Source organism: Notechis scutatus, chromosome Z (genome assembly GCF_049901735.1).
Source record: "Notechis scutatus isolate UNSWTSFEM ecotype Mainland chromosome Z, rNotScu1.2, whole genome shotgun sequence".
Lineage (NCBI taxonomy): Eukaryota > Metazoa > Chordata > Lepidosauria > Squamata > Elapidae > Notechis > Notechis scutatus.
Window position 1 is genome coordinate 96,278,679 of NC_142025.1, and position 12,529 is coordinate 96,291,207.

Here is a 12,529-nt window from a genome sequence, read left to right on the forward strand (position 1 = left end):
GTCTGACCTTGGGGTAGATTTGCTGGGAGGTACACTGTCTTGTGGCAACTGTGTTAAATGTTTTCCACTTGTGAATTATCTTCTTCACTGTAGAATGATGGGCTTTATATTGTTTGGAAATGGTTTTATAACCCTTCCCAAATTGATGGGCAGCAACAATTGCTTAAGATCATAGGTAACATCTTTACTGTTCACCATTGTGTTAATACATATCTCAATACTGGGGACAAGTATACTCCTAAAACTTCAGCTTTTATAGAGGTAGTTACACTTGCTGATTAATCAAGGCACTTGATTAGCAGCAGTTGGCTGCTACTTAGCCTCTTCATATATATAAAACCAGTAAGTGTGTACTTAGTTTTTCACACATAGCTTCTGCATATTGGCTTTCTTTTTGTAAAATAAATGATGTCATGGTGTAATATGTCAGGTGATGGTCAACTGAGGTTGCATTTATCTATTTTTAAGAATAGGCAAGGACAAAATGATTTTTACTATGTCCTGATTTGTAAAACTATATAACTCAGATGTTTCTTTTTTCACATATCTTTACATATATATGTACATGAATCTGTATATGTTTGTATGCAGTGCACACACACACACACAAAACCTATTTGTGATGGGTAACACTATCTTTAAATAAATACTTATTAACAATTAATCAATGCCTCCAGAAGTTGTGAATGCTTCAACACTGGAAGTTTTTAAGAAGAGATTGGATAACCATTTGTCTGGAATGGTATAGGGTTGAGCAAGGGGTTGGGACTAGAGGACCTCCAACGTCCCTTCCAACTTTGTATCCTTACCCCTATCCTTTCTCAGAAGTGGCAAATAAGGTCTTCTAAGCATAGGATTTCCCTCCCTGAATACAGAGTTGCTCATCACACATACACACAGTGATAATAGTTAGATAAGGCAGAGATTGCAACTTAAATATAAACAAGTTTAAGATAATAACAAACATCAAAATATCTGAATCAGGGAATGGCAGATTTTTAAAATATACTTGGGAGGAAGTACAAAATGTTTACTGTTACTAATGTCTGCTTTAAACTACATTCCACCTTCCCCACCATACGCAAGACAAGAAGATAAGGGCATAATATTGTTCCACATATGCCATTCTCTCCAACCAGGCACTCTTCAATGCTACCGCTCTATATTTGGATATAGCATAACTCTCATCATCTCCAGACATTAAAGTGGAATGTAATAGGAGTTGTACAAGATCGTTTCTGGAGGTTTCCTGAACTTACGTCACAGACATATATTTCTTCTAATCGGCGATAACGCCTCTCTGCTTAATGCCCATTGCTCAACGCCGCACCCTTTCCCCCCTCTCTCAAATGAGGGAGTGAAAAAGGCAGGGCTTCGAATTCTTTCTCTTGATTTGCCAATCAGACAATCTGTCAGGGAGAGGAAATAGAAATACGGAGATTCTGAGGAAGCGGAAGAAGCTGAAAAGGAGGCGAGGGCGGAAGTGGCGGCGTTTTAGGTTTGGAATTGGAGAAAACGGGATTCTGTTAGACGGGCAGGCGGTGGACTGTTTTCCGCGGCGGTCCCGCAGGCGGGAGCGGGTAAGTGTACGGTTTTATTCGGGGAAAACGAAAATCAATGTCTAAAACTTTCCTTCCAGTTTTAAATTATTGTGGGAGTCCTTTAATTTTTCCTCCGTCACACGTAAGAGTGGCTTTGGAAATGTGGTTTCTTACCCTGGCAAGCCAAATTAAACTTCCATGTTCTGGGACAGTATATCTGTCACTACCTGTGGCTGGTAAACGAGTACTATATGCGAGAAATTCTTGGCTTTCTGGAGGCAATTAGATCACATGGTTGGAACTAGAGTGGCGTCTGCTTTGGTTACAAAAGGCTGCGCTGGGTTTGGGACTTGTTGACAAGGGTGGTTTGCTTTGAAGATTATTGCGAACTGGGACCGAGTCCTTGACCCTGAGAACTAAACAACATAATCGCTGATATTTAAACAAAGCCATGGCGATAACAAGAGATGGTGCTTATTGTGGTGGGTGTGACATTCCTCAATGCTCCCTTCCTTTTTCCCTTTTAATATGACTTTTTAATATTTGATGTAGTTACCTGAAATTTAGTCTATAGAAATTCTCAGACATCCAGGTCATCGTTGTCCCAAAGATGTTTTTTTCCCCCTCAGGAGGCAACTGGACTTCGTTTTTCTTTCGAAGATGTTATACTTCTCATCCAAGAAGCTTCTTCAGCTCTGACAGAATAGTGGGGAATGGAAGGATTTATATTCCTTGCAGATAGCTGGTCATTTGCATCCTTTTACAGAGTCCTTGAACACTTGGAGGTTTATTTGTGCCCTTAGGGTCACAGAGTAGTGTTCCTGGTTCCTGTAGTCTGCAATTTTTCTCTAGAAATCTATTCTTACTCTCACAACATTCAAGGGTGTTAATCCCAAATTGTATAGCTAAAAGTCTCTAGAAATTCTCAGTCATCCAGGCATGGTTGTCCCAAAAGTGCTCCCCCCCCCCTTCAAGAGGCAACTGGACCTTTTTGTTTTTTCCTTTTGAAGATGTTTTACTTCTCATCCTAGAAGCTTCTTCAGCTCTGACAATTCCCCACTATCTGTCAGAGCTGAAGAAGCTTTCTTGGATGAGAAGCTAAACATCTTCAAAGAAAAATGAAGTCCAGTTGCCTCCTGGGGGGAAAGCACCTTTGGGACTTCTGAAATTTAGGTACAGCATTCATACATGCAATCATTTTGATATGTTTTATGCCATATATTGAATAAAGGTGTCAGATTTGTATAACATTATCTAGCTCTTATCATTCTGATCTTCTTGGGCTGTTTGTATATGTATCTTGAGGTTGGTATATGGTTTCCATCTATCTTTTATATATATTGGTGCCTTCTAGTGATTATTGATTCCTGGCAACTGCTAGTAATACTTGCTATATAAAATATTCTAGTTATGCCAGATGCCTTGGGACAGTGTGAAAAATCCTAGCATTGCCTCTGATAGTATCCAATTTTGAGTTCCTTCAAAATGGTTTCCTCAGTCTCAAAATGTAATTTGGCCATAATGATTGTGGATGATGGGGACTGTAAAAGAGCTATAGATAAGAGGTTGGGAAAAGCTCCTACAAAAAATGATCTTGGTATGAGCAAAATAAAATGTTCATTTTATTAGTCATATTTGTTACATTATGTCAAGTCTGCAACCTATCCTTCTTTAAACATATTAAACGGTTATTTCAGGAACCCTGTGTTATAAAGCTTACATATTTCCCTCATGGGATAAATGCATGTACTGGTTGCAGGTTGCAAATCTGGTGGTGGAACCTTTTCAGGTAACATTAAGTGTTTAGTTATTTTCATACATAATTAACTTATTAGAGTCATGTAATTGTATCTTAAATCTTAATGTTTCTTGCTGAAAACTTGACTTTTAACAGCTGAACTTCCGTAGTAATTAAGCCATTTTTCCTGATACTCAGATTTCTTTATTTGTGGCTTATTACACTGTTTCTATTTCAATTCTAAACTATTATCTTGAAAAAGATACTATAAACTGTAAAATGCTAAATTTTTAATCTAAAACTCAGTTCAGTATATTATAATATTAATCAAAGCTTGTAATACAACTTTTTTTTCAAACTTTCAACTCTGCCTGGTTAATCAATATTAGCCGTTTTAGGCTGCTTCAGACAGCTGAAAGGGGTTAAGGAATTAGCTTGATTATGGCCAATTTCTGGCCTTATGGTAAAAATAATGCTTCATTTGTTGTTCATGTATCTTGGTAACCACCCCAAACTGGTCTTTGGGTGATGTTCAAGGTGTATTAAAATAAAATAAAAAACTATTTAACAGTCATTTAATTTTTGCACTTTTCTAACTTGCAAAATCCTTTTCATTTTCTGTTTGCAGCTGCAATTTTTTTCTGAAGTGAAGAACAACAGTATTCATTTTAATAACTGACTTGCTCAAGGATTTCTCAGCAGATGATTCAAACTGGCTGTTTGAATTTTAATACTTCAGCTGCTATAAAAAAAAACCTGGTTCTTTCTCTGGCTGAAATATTTCTTTCTTTCAGTTGCAGCATTGTTTGCTGACAGTCTCACCTTTCTATTGGAACTTGTGCCATTGTTGTAGGCCATGGCAGGTCGACGTCCTAATGGGCCAACTCTAGGCAAGATCTCTCAGTTTAAATTGGTGCTCTTGGGAGAATCAGCTGTTGGGAAGTCAAGCCTTGTCTTGCGCTTTGTAAAAGGACAGTTTCATGAGTATCAGGAGAGTACAATCGGAGGTAAGTGTCACAATCATGGATAAAGCTGTTCAGAATCTCTTTGGAAATTAGTCTTGTAGTGAACAAGTGTTTGTCATTAAGGAGTTGTTTCCAGGAAATGCTGAGATTAGAATTATTTATTGCATTTATTCCTGGCATAATCAAAGAGATTCTGGATGATTTATCACAGATAACTGTACAATGTAGTACAATAAAAACAAATATAAGCTAAATAACATCAGAAATCATGCCTAACATGTTCCAGAAGTCCCTTTGAAATTTTTTTAGCTGTAGTTCCAATTCAAGTGGAAAGAATTAAAAAAAAAAGACATAAGTACATAGCCATGCAGAAACTTTGCTTTGTTAAAGTATCATATCTGGCTCGAGGCCAATAGCTACATCATTTCTGTTCCTTTTTAAAATGTTCCTGTGACAGATGCCAGACACATTGTATACCCTGGCACTTCTATACACAAGTTTAGTAGAGCAAGCTTTTCTGGCCAGATTTGAGTCAGTCATTTTTGACTAGGTAGAAGTGAAGAATCTGAAGAGAGTAATGGTTATTTAAGAACCTATTTTCAAGTGGCTATGAATCTGCATTCTATACATATTTAGATGATGGAATTGAACTAAGGCTTGTGCCTCAAACATTACATTTGTAAATCCCTCTTGTCTTCCACAAGGAAGATGTGATTAGTTTGGCTTCAGTCATAACATCCTAAGTTAGTCTGCTTCGTGATTTGAATGAGAAAGATGAATTAAGAAAAAAATTCAGGCATAATAAAGCACTTAACAAGCGCCTCAGACAATACTTAAGTAAATCACTTCACATTGGTTTGGTAGTTCTGGACTGCCAAATACAATAAACATTGCAGTTTTTCAGACAAATACTTATATTATGGGTCTATTTGGCACTTAGGAAAAGAGTTAAAAGCTTTGGAAGCAGCCACCAGAATGCACCTTCCATTGTCAAGTTGATATGTTTAATTTATCAGTATTATTTAGAAGGCACCTATATATGATGGGACTTCATGTGAACTCAAGACCTACTTTTGCATCATTGATGTATGCCAATTACAAATCAAAACTCATGTATGAACTGATACTCAATCCAGACCTCTGTCTGTAGGAAAAGTTCCCCCACACCAAGCTGTCCCCCAAACTAACATTATAATCTTCACAGTGAAATCCAGAAATATTTTACAATTAAGCCACTTCTCTCTAATCATGGTTTCTTTCTGTGGCTTGTTGTAGGTTAATTTATTTTAACTTTACACTGTGAATTCAGTGTAGCTTTGGATAATTTTTCTCAATAAATAAGCAAATACCGTGTTTCCCCGAAAATATTATACCCTGAACATAAGCCCTAGCCTGATTTTTTTGAGTGGGCCTAATATAAGTCCTACCTACAAAATAAACCCTAGTGAAGAGGGTGGCCGTGGCAGCACAGGAGGCAGCCCACCTGCATGTACCCTCACAAACAATGATCCCTGAGGCATGGCAGTGTTTTCCCTTCCCCACGGGGGCTCACGGAGGCTCGGTTTCTTAATCGCAGCCCACAGATCAGCTGAGCCAGCAAGGGCTGGGAGCTGCCTCTCATTTTGTCTCTCCAAAAGTGATTCCAGTGCACTCTCACCATCCCTGACCCTGCCCGCAGCACCAGGCAACCTCACAGCTGAAAGTCCCTCTTTTCCACAGCTCACCTTGTGACTCTGGAGCAGGCGGTGACCACAGATTAGGCTCTGTCAGTCCTGGAGCTTGGGTTTTGCGCAGGCTGATGCTATGATGGGGCAGAAAGCTCTGCAGCACGTTGGGATCGTCTGCCCCCTCCGCCTCTTCCCAGCTGCAGCTGCTGCTGTTGGTCTCACAAGGACTCTTCTCCTGGCCGTGCTGCTGTCCGCCACCCTGCAGCTTCAGCGGGCAATAGCTCCATGATGGCCCTGCGGTGGGATGAAGCAAGAGATCACCCCTTCCTCCTCCATCCGTCTGCTCCTGCCTGGTATGGGACAATTTTGGGGGCGCAAAGGAGGAAGAGATAATCTCTCCACCATCTGCAGGGTGCCACAGAGGAACTGCCTGCTGAAGCAGTAGCTCACCTAACCCTCTTTCCGCCAGCATGTAGATATGCAGTTAGACTGAATGGGTTTGCTTCGTACTTGCAGATCACTTTCTGAAAGAGTTTTCCTCACCTTGCCTGCCCATTGTGCAGGTGCTTACGATCTTTCTCCCTCTCCCTCATCTCAAGCAAAATCAAACCGTGATGAATGAGGTGGCCAACAAGATCTGAGGAGTACCTGCAATTTTGCCCCCCTGCTCTACCCTACTCACGCAAACCAGACACCACCCCCACTCATCAGCTCCTCCAGCTCTGCATACACTCATATGGCTTCAGCATAAATCATCCCGAAGGAAAGGAGGATCGGCAGGAAAATGGGAGGGGGGGAAGCCTTTCAGTGGAACAGACGGAGGAGGGGGCCTCCTTCCTTCTTTGCCCCCCAAAAGTTGCCCCGCACCAGGCAGGAACAGCCCAGTACAGTTGCTGAAAGCAGCGTGGACAGGAGGGGAAAATCCCTGCAAGGCCAGCAACAGGTGCAGCAGGCCCAGTAGCTGGGCAAAGGTGTAGAAGGGGTGTGTGATGATCCTGATGGACTGCAAGGTTTTCTGCCTAATCCTAGCAGCAGTCTGAGCAAGACCCGAGCTCGTGTCTCAGCAGCAGCAAGGTCAGCAGGCAGGGAGGGCGGAGGCCTGGGCATGCTGAGAGATTGTTACGTTGCGGCCGCAGGCAAGTAGATGTTAGGACAGAGAGGGGGTGGCGGTAGCAGCACTCCTACTCCCATCTGCCCCCACACTCACCACCTCCTTAGGTGAAAAAAATAAGACATCCCCGAAAATAAGTCCTAGTCCTTATTTTTGAGCCCAAACGAAAATAAAACCAGATCTATTTTCAGGGAAACACGGTACTGCATAATGGTTTTTGACTCATTTGTTTAGTTGAGTTTTCTTTATTTAGTTTTAGAATTTCTGTGGAGAGCCAAGTATATTTTAGGTCACATTTATGCAGAAATATTGAACATTCAAAAGGGTGAACAAATGTTAAAACCACTGTTCTCCATTAGCAGTTACATTTTCAGTGGGATAAAATGTCTTTTACATATGTCACTGGGAAGAAAACTTCAAAATACAGCAGATGGGTAATTATTTGGTCAATGCAAGTTGTAGTTGAGAATTGGATGCTTTACAGAGGAAAAAAGTTCTTGTGTCTATGTAAAATATAGCCACCCCTGAGTGGAGCCCAGCCTTAATTCCTGTTCTGACTATTCTTTATTCCTTCTGTATTCCAGCTGCTTTCCTCACGCAGACCATTTGCTTAGATGATACAACAGTCAAGTTTGAAATCTGGGATACAGCTGGACAGGAGCGCTACCACAGCTTGGCCCCTATGTATTACCGAGGGGCACAAGCTGCCATAGTTGTTTATGACATCACTAATATGGTAAGGCTTTTATAAACTGGGTCCAAAATTATTCCACATGGGCAACAGTGGTTCTTTTTTTTGTTTGTTTCCTTCCCCTCGAGAATATGATAACCCAGGCATTTATGAATGCATCCACTGAATCACTGGCATTCTAGGAGGGAACCACTGATGCAGAATAGTTTGAATTTCTTGCTATTTCACTTTAATATAGGGCCTAGTTTTCACAGTATTACATTTCAGAGCAGTACAATTTCAGATAGTTTATTCTACACAGTTTCTATAAAATATTTAAAGATACAATGAAAGAGAAGGCAGGCAAAAGTTTTCATCTGCAGCATGAAGTAACGTAGCATTGACATTACTTTCTGGTCTCAATAAGAACTAAGCCTCAGTTAAAACTCCTTTAACCAGGTACTGAAAATAAAATAGCCACAGATGTCCTAATGTCCATAATTCTATTGAATGGTCATCTGTTGAATTACCACATTAATTTACATTGCAAATGAAAATAGCCCCAATGTCACAAAACGGCCATATCTGGAAAGATATGAGTGTTTTCACATGAGTTTGGCCATTTTTAATTTTAAAAGTTTTAAGCTTTTAGCTTTATAGAATTGGAGAATGTACATAGGTCAGTGTTGAGTTGTTAGATTTTTGGTATTCTTAGCTTCTTTGCCTGATGACATTTAATTTGCAGTCTTGGTAATACTGATGGTGCAGGAAGAGAAACAAGCTCAGAAGTATAGTTGAATGCTATTTTTTCATAGGGTGCAGCTGTTTATTCAATACATTTCTACTTCCCATTAAAAAATATCTCAAAGAGGTTTATAAGTCTCAGAACATCTAAGCTTTCCTACATAGCTGAAGTTAAAATCTACCAATTTGATATTTTGTGTTAACTTTTTCATAAACAAAATTCCAAGCACTGACATCATTTACATGTATTAAATCTTGAATTACTTCTGTGCACATACTCTTGTCTCCTTCTCTCTTCTGATCAGGAGAGAAAACAAGAATTCAGTTTATATTAATACACATGAACTAAGAATCATGGTTCACTACTGGAATAGTAAATCTGCAGCCCTTCAGATCCTGACCTGAAGGTGCTAGTATCTCTTGCCATTATACTTCAGCAACTTTTGCCCGCTTGATAGATGCGGGGAGGAAATCCACTCTGTGAGGCCCAGTTTGAAGCTGTCCCCCAGTCCAATTGTGGAGGAGCCCCACCATTGAAAAATACATCGTATGAGATATCACCTGTCTGGGAGCAGGAGGCATATGTATGTTAGAGTTCCAGGGGGTGACAATTATGGAGCTGTGCTTGCTCTTCATAGGATACCTTTGTGCGTGCCAAGAATTGGGTGAAGGAACTGCAAAGGCAAGCTAGTGCTAGCATCATCATTGCCCTGGCGGGGAACAAGGCTGACTTGGCCAGCAAACGAGCTGTTGATTTCCAAGTAGGTGAAGGTTTTTTCTACTGGAAATATTAGCTTTTCCTTCTGCAGTGTTTTTGGATGCTTTTTCTATGCAAACAATAAATATCTTAAGATAGTTTAAGAATCATAAGGTGGTTAAGTACTACTTTTGTCCAAACCCAATTGAATCCTTTTGAAATTTCACTCTTTGCATAAGGACTATTTGAGGTGCCTTATCAGGATAATTCATCATCAACATGTTTTGACTGTGGAATGATCTAATGGGTACCATAAGCTATGAATTAGGAAAGCCCTTAGTCACATTTCATTTTTGCTATGAATTTGCTACTCTGTCCTAAACAGGGCTTTTTGATAACATTTGATATATTGTTTTTAATCATGATTCTTAAAATGTGTTTTTACCAATCAACAAAGCATTTCAAAATACCAAAAAAGATAACTATTAACTAACCAAAAAGATAAGTATTAATTATAATAAAAAGATAAGTATTAATCAACTAATGGTCTTTTTAAAACAATTTGTTATCTGTAATTTACGCATTTACAATCCAAGGGTAATACTAACCTGTTTATACTTTGGACTACTGCAGCTAACTTGTGCAAAGCTGCTAGATTTAGCAATATCTTGTTTACTTATTTCACACCTTTTATTCCTTGGTTGGTACAAATTTGCATATAATCACAAATTTATTAGACTAAGCATGTACAGCTTATACCTGGAATACCTTTTGTTGTCCCTGGAATCACTTTTTGACTAACTGGTCAATATTTTCCTCCCCCGCTTTAATTTGGAAATATGATGAGATTACGATAGCAGCCCACCTTCCAGGTTTTCATCTGAAGTCAGTTTAAACCTGATTTCCTTAATCCCAGCCAATGAAATAAGACACACTATTTGAAAAAAAGCAAAGAACTGTAGATCAAGCAAAGAACAACAAATCAAAGAGCTATTTTCTCTGAAACCCTTCTGCAATAAGAATGGGGATTTTGGCCCATCTTGGCTCAAATTTCAGGGTAATTGTAATCGACTGTTGAGAACTTAAATGGAATCCTTTGCTTAATGTGTACAGTAATTATCATAGTCAATCTAATTGCAGGAATTATTAAGCATATTATATTTTAATACCTTAACATGCCTGCTCAATATTTCTATATGTTGTCTGTCCTGTAGTCCCTCTTTGGAAATGTGGGTGGCTAGATCTTTTTGGTCAAAGCTTGGTAGAGGGACTGTATTGATCACATTCGCCATATTTTTTAATGACATTGATATGGTCTAGTTTTAGAAGAAGCCAGCCAAGCTTACAAAGGTTAAATGCATCTCTTTGAAAATTCTGACATTATTGCTTACAGGAAGCCCAGATCTATGCAGAGGACAACAGCTTGCTGTTTATGGAAACATCAGCGAAGACAGCAATGAATGTGAATGAGGCTTTTGTGGCAATAGGTTAGTCAAGGGAAGGAGAAAGGCAGCTTGAGGAGGGTATCTTCTCCAACCACTGCCATGGGCTACACCAAGCAAACTATTTCATGGATAGTAATCTAAGTTCTCAAACACTTTTCAGAATTTTAATAATCTAAATTTGTGGTAAGTTGCAGGCCTAAGCAAAGGAAGATCTTTATGGTGTTGGGTAAGAGCATAGACTCTAAAATTGTAGCCTTGCACTCAGAAACTTGCAAGGGAGAAATAGAGACAAGACAGGAAACAGAGAAATTAATAGAAAGGTGGATATAAAAATAATGGGTTGAATGACAGACTGAGTCAAGGTAAAAAGGAAACATGGGAAGCTTGTAAACTATGGAATAAGAAGGTCCAAGGGCTGGGATAAAATGACTGTCTTAGCAATACATTTCCCTAAAGTGTATTTTAGGGAATATCCATCTCCCATTGAATTACAACAGGTACATTGGTCAGAATTAGCCAGGAAAAAACTGGTGATCTGAATAAATCTCTTCCCCACCAACCATTTCTTTGTACTTTTAACTTTTCCTGTGGAGTAAATTTAAGAGCCAGGGTTCTAAATATATCCTCCTCTCTCCCCTCAGCAAAGAAACTTCCCAGAAATGAACCACAGAGTGCAACAGGAACAGCAGGCAAGAATCTAAATGTCAGCCTCCAGGAGAGTACCCAATCCAGCAAGGGGCAATGTTGCAGCCACTAAGGATTCTTGTCTGGCAGCTCCAGTTGGAATGTGTCTGAATCAATTGCACTTGCAGAAGACCAGCTGCCAGGATCTTTTTTCCTTTCTCCTCTATTGAGATTTTTTACCTCATAGAATAGGGGAGAGGAGCACAGCAGAGGCCATTTCTCTTGTGAAGAAACAATAGATTTGTTTTTTTAAGAAGTCTTTTTTTAAAATACAGATGAACAACGGCACTCTTCTGGGTGGACAATGTGTGCTTTCAAAACTTTGGTCCTTCTTCCTTTCTGCCTTTTATCTTCTGAAGGGATTTATACTCTTGCACTTGCTCAGAGCTCCCTGGAAGAAGAGACATCCTTTCCCAAGACAAAATGTGTCTTCTATAACATCTGCTTGGTAAATTCCAAGCTTCTTCAGCTGATAGGGTTCTACCTTACAGAAAAGTAGAAGTTATAGTTAGGGGAGATTACATAAAATAGGAATGAGTTACAGAATTACTAGGCACATTATTCATTGAAATGACATACAAGCCTGTAAAAACTGTGTTACTGAAAACCGAGCGTAACCGTGAATTGATGCTGTAGTATTAATGATAGATTGAGAGAAACCCTTAGCCTCTAAGTTTTGTTTTGACCAAATTTGTAATTATGAATGTTTTTGAAGAACAATAGAAACCTGATATTCCTCTTTTGTATTATAGTTTCCAGCATTTAACAAATCAGTATCTTTTAATAACATATACCAATTAGTCCTTTATCCTTCTTAGGTTTCATTGGGCTTTTGGTATGCCAAATCTACATTAACCTATTATTTACTTATTGGATGTAATGCACTAATTCAGCCTGTTAAATATATAAAATGATAATTTTTTACAAGCAACATTATGCTATTAGTAACCCTATTAGGATGTTGGGTATCAGTGATACAGGTTGGTAGAGTGTATTCAATCAAGATGGGGAGGGAAGCAATGATAGGTATTTTCATATACACAACATTACCAATATTGGTAATGCAAAAGGGGTTTTGTTTCTGAGCTAGTGTCCAAGGCAATTTTTGTCTTATGCATATTTGTATTTAAGACTGTACATCAGTCTCTTCAATACAAAGCTCCAGTTGTGTATGAGTTAAAAAATAAATTTTTATAAATCAAGCGTGAACATACTTGAATCATTGTTTTTCAACATATCAGCTTACATAAATACTGGTAACTTTCTG

The 12,529-nt window shown here is 39.0% G+C and overlaps 1 protein-coding gene across 2 annotated transcripts; it reads left to right on the top strand.

Annotated features, from left to right (window-relative positions):
• The first annotated feature begins 1,419 nt into the window (after window positions 1–1,419).
• On the top strand, window positions 1,420–12,464 carry RAB5C (RAB5C, member RAS oncogene family). 2 transcript variants are annotated; one of them, XM_087945753.1, is made up of 7 exons: window positions 1,453–1,580; window positions 3,239–3,330; window positions 4,074–4,286; window positions 7,607–7,758; window positions 9,075–9,197; window positions 10,527–10,620; window positions 11,220–12,464. In XM_087945753.1, exons 3-7 carry the CDS (start codon window positions 4,136–4,138, stop codon window positions 11,333–11,335), a joined length of 636 nt encoding a protein of 211 aa, XP_087801879.1. In that variant the 5' UTR covers window positions 1,453–1,580; window positions 3,239–3,330; window positions 4,074–4,135; the 3' UTR covers window positions 11,336–12,464. The 2 variants fall into 2 exon arrangements, with proteins under 2 accessions (XP_026525621.1, XP_087801879.1); XM_026669836.2 differs by lacking the exon at window positions 3,239–3,330 and having other exon boundaries at window positions 1,420–1,580.
• Window positions 12,465–12,529: the final 65 nt, after the last annotated feature.